A 4166-nucleotide genomic window follows, 5' to 3' on the forward strand; every position below is an offset into this window, starting at 1 on the left:
CTTTTGTTTCTTTTGCTCTTTTTCTCATACTTGTTTATTATTGTTGCAAATTTTGCCATTGCTGTTCTTGTTTTCCTGGACAAAAACCTTCACCAGCCTATGTATCTACTTTTTTGGAACCTGTCAATCAATGACATACTTGGAAACTCTATCATTTTGCCCCGTTTGCTCATAGACATGTTGCATCCTCCCTCTGAACGTCTCATCAGTTATTATGAATGTGTGATCCAAGCTTTCACCATACATATGTATGGTACCACTGTTCACACAGTGCTCATGATTATGGCCTTTGACAGATATGTGGCCATCTGCAATCCCCTGCGTTACACTGCCATAATGACCAACAAAATGTTGGTGAAGCTGACAGTTTCTGCCTGGGGAGTGGCCTTTGTTCTGGTCGGGATTCTGCTCGGTCTGACCATAAGACTGAACCGATGCAGGACTATGATCAGAGGCCTTTATTGTAGCAATGCTGGACTGTTCAAACTCTCCTGTGAGAGTGTGTTCATCAATAATGTGTATGGTCTCACTTTCACTATAGTCATGTTTACAGGGTCTATAGGCAGCATGGTTCTCACCTATACCAAGATTACATTAGTCTGTCTGACTGGTAAAAACAAATCTCTGAACAGTAAAGCCTTGAAGACCTGCAGCACTCATCTGGTTGTGTATCTGATTATGTTGCTCAGTGGAATGTTTATGATTATTCTGCATCGCTTCCCACAGTACGCAGAGTACAGAAAAATTTCGAGCCTTTTGTTTCAAATCATCCCGAGCGGCCTCAACCCAATTATTTATGGTGCGCAGTCCAAAGAGATACGAAAATTCTTATCAAAATGGTTCAAGCCCCAGAAAGTTTTTCCAACGTTATAAAAAACATTTCAAAGTTAGTTTTCTTAATGTATTCAAACAAATAAGCATGAAATATGAGTATAGAATGCCTCAGTATGTTGTCTCTTGTAAGTAAAGATTTGTCTTTGGTACAAGTAGTTGGCAGGAGTCCTGCCGTAAATAAAGCCCTGAAGACCTGCAGCACTCATCTGGTTGTGTATCTGATTATGTTGCTCAGTGGAATGTCTTTAAATATTCTGCATCACTTCTGAGAATACTTAACAGAAAATATGTTGCCATTTTGTATCATATCATCCCTGGCAGCCTCAATCCCATTATTTACGGCATGCAGTCTAAAGAGATACGGAAATTCTTGTCTAACTTGTTTGAGTCCAAGAAGTTTTTGTCATCATAATAAAGTGTATATGAAAAGTATCACCTATTTATTCCATATTCCTGTGATTGTTCTTTGTTCTTCGGACCAGAAGAAAGGTTTGTCTGGAGACTACCCTTACTATACTATGACTCTCTCTCTCTGAGGCCAAACAGTTCAAACAGAATGATAGGCACCTGAGCTAAATATTAAATGTTATAGTAAAGACTCTGAATACCTATGGTAATGTGATATCTCAGTTTTTCCTTTTTCATAACTTTGCTGTAATTTCTGTAATTCTGTTTTAGCTTTGTCATTTTGGGATATTGCGTGTAGATTGATGAGGGGAAATATTTTTTGGGGGTTTTTTAAGCATACAGCTTCAACATAACAAGATGTGAAACTAGAATTCCTGTCTCCTGGTTTTATGCCTCCGCCATTCAGACTAGTTTCAGGTTACATCCCTGTTTATCCAGAGTCAAATAAAATATGAACCATTTGTGTGAAATTTTGTCATAATTGCTGTGTGACGTCTTGAGTAATGGCTAAAAGTGAATTATGAGGTCACCATGACCTTGACCTTTAACCTTTGACCATCAAAATCTGATCATTTTGTCCTTGATCCCAAGTGGACATTTAAGCCAAATGTGGAAAAAGTCCCTTCAAGGTGTTACTGAGATATCGTGTCCACGAGAATGGGACAGATGGAGGAGCAGACAAGCCAAAAACAATATGCCTCTGGCTCTGACCGTCACCGGTGCAGAGGCATAACAATTTACGGTGTCTGAAAAATTCCCGAAGAATAACAAAGTTACTGCTCGAGGGTTTCGGAACCAGATTCTTTCCTGTACCAGAGTCAGATGATACAGGGTGTGGATAGTACTCCTGGCTGTGCCACACAGGTTGATAGTAAGGCTACTTATTGTATGTGTAAGCATTACTTCTTCTTTGTGCTAATAAATATGTATATGGGCAAGAATGGTTTCATCCAATTTGGAGTATCTCGTCATTTCAAACTGGTTAACTCATCACTTGTAGCGGCTTTATGATTGTTTGACACCTTAATATTTATCGTCAAGATAGGTGAAAAGTTTTGGTGGAAGGAAGAGTGAATAGGGTGAGAGACAATGTTACTTTTAAAAGTTGCGTGTTGCAGCATAATCGTTTATTATTGTTGCATCACACATTATCTGACGTAAAAGTAACTGATTCCCCTGAAGATAAAATCATGTTTATAAAACCTTGCAACAAATGAGATCCTGATTGGAGCTGGTGGATATTATCAACAATGAGCAGGGAGACACAAGAAAGGGAAGACAAGAGATTGAAACCAGACACACTCACAGTAGGTAGAACTTCTAATCACAGTCAAACTGTGTAGTAATGTGATGTATAGCACATTCACTTTTATCTGTTTTTGTTTTTCAGGTTGATGGAAAACTACACCTACAACAGCTTCACACTCCAGTTGGAGGGCTTAAATGTCTCTAAAGGCTTTGTCATACTTTTGTTTCTTTTTATATTTTTCTCATACTTATTTATTATTGTTGCAAATATCGCCATGGCTGTTCTTGTTTTCCTGGACAAAAACCTTCACCAGCCTATGTATCTCCTGTTTTGGAACCTGTCAATCAATGACATACTTGGAAGCTCTACCATTTTACCCCGTTTGCTTGTAGACATGTTGCATCCTCCCTCTGAACGTCTCATCAGTTATTATGAATGTGTGATCCAAGCTTTCACCATACATATGTTCAGTACCAGTGTTCACACTGTGCTCATGATTATGGCCTTTGACAGATATGTGGCCATCTGCAATCCCCTGCGTTACGCTGCCATAATGACCAACAAAATGTTGGTGAAGCTGACAGTTTCTGCCTGGGGAGTATCCTTTGTTCTGGTCGGGATTCTGCTCGGTCTGACCATAAGACTGAACCGATGCAAGACTATGATCAGAGGCCTTTATTGTAGCAATGCTGCACTGTTCAAACTCTCCTGTGAGAGTGTGTTCATCAATAATGTGTATGGCCTCACTTTCACTGTAGTCCTGTTTACAGGGTCTATAGGCAGCATGGTTCTCACCTATACCAAGATTACTGTCGTCTGTCTGACCAGTAATAACAAGTCTTTGAACAGTAAAGCCTTGAAGACCTGCAGCACTCATCTAGTTGTGTATCTGATTATGTTGCTCAGTGGAATGTTTATGATTATTCTGCATCGCTTTCCAGAGTACGCAGAGTACAGAAAAATTTCTAGCCTTTTGTTTCAAATCATCCCGAGCGGCCTCAACCCAATTATTTATGGTGCGCAGTCCAAAGAGATACGAAAATTCTTATCAAAATGGTTTGAGCCCCAGAAAAGTTTTCCAACGTTATAAAAAACCTGTCAAAGTTAGTTTTCTTTATGTATCAAACTTAATAGCATCACATAAGGATGAAGAATGCCTCAGTATGTTGTTCATTGTGTTTTGCACAAGGAGTTAATGAGAGTCCTGCCATAGATAACGCCCTGAGGACCTGCGGCACTCATCTGGTTGTGTATCTGATTACATTGCTCAGTTGAATGTCAATCAAAATTCTGCATTGCTTCCCAGAGTACAAAGACAACACAAAATTTCTTGCTATTTTTTATCATAAACTACCTGCATCTTCATGTAAAACATTTATAGATGTCTCACTTTAAAGGCTGGGCGTGGGTTATGGGTTATTGAGTGGACATTGATGGAAAAAAATTTCATCCATTTCAAATTAAATCTAAAACTACAAAAGTGATCTGGTCTGAATACTTTCTGAAGCCACTGTATCTTCTGATGAGATTGTTGATGTAAACAGGCAAGCCGATGGAGAAATTCAAGGCTGTAACAAGGAACTTCACACTAATTATTTTTACGCTGCACACATATTCACATAGGTTCTTGATGGCCTGTTACGTTAAAACCAATGACAGACTACGTTTTACATGA

The 4166-nt window shown here is 39.1% G+C and overlaps 2 protein-coding genes across 2 annotated transcripts; both read left to right on the top strand.

Moving 5' to 3' along the window:
• Window positions 1-12: 12 nt before the first annotated feature.
• LOC111652494 (olfactory receptor 52K1-like) lies at window positions 13-1246 on the top strand (the record flags this gene model as incomplete). Its single annotated transcript, XM_023402776.2, has 2 exons — window positions 13-734; window positions 1105-1246. Coding segments are annotated over 2 exons (864 nt in total), but the record flags the coding sequence as incomplete, so codon positions are not given.
• A 1375-nt stretch (window positions 1247-2621) lies between these two features.
• On the top strand, window positions 2622-3581 carry LOC111652495 (olfactory receptor 8G17-like). The gene has a single exon (XM_023402778.2). It carries the CDS (start codon window positions 2637-2639, stop codon window positions 3579-3581), a length of 945 nt encoding a protein of 314 aa, XP_023258546.1. The 5' UTR covers window positions 2622-2636.
• The last annotated feature ends 585 nt before the right edge of the window (window positions 3582-4166 follow it).

This window comes from Seriola lalandi, unplaced genomic scaffold, assembly GCF_002814215.2.
Source record: "Seriola lalandi dorsalis isolate HSWRI2012SDOR001 ecotype SW California unplaced genomic scaffold, Sedor1 jcf7180002053986, whole genome shotgun sequence".
In the NCBI taxonomy this organism is placed as follows: domain Eukaryota; kingdom Metazoa; phylum Chordata; class Actinopteri; order Carangiformes; family Carangidae; genus Seriola; species Seriola lalandi.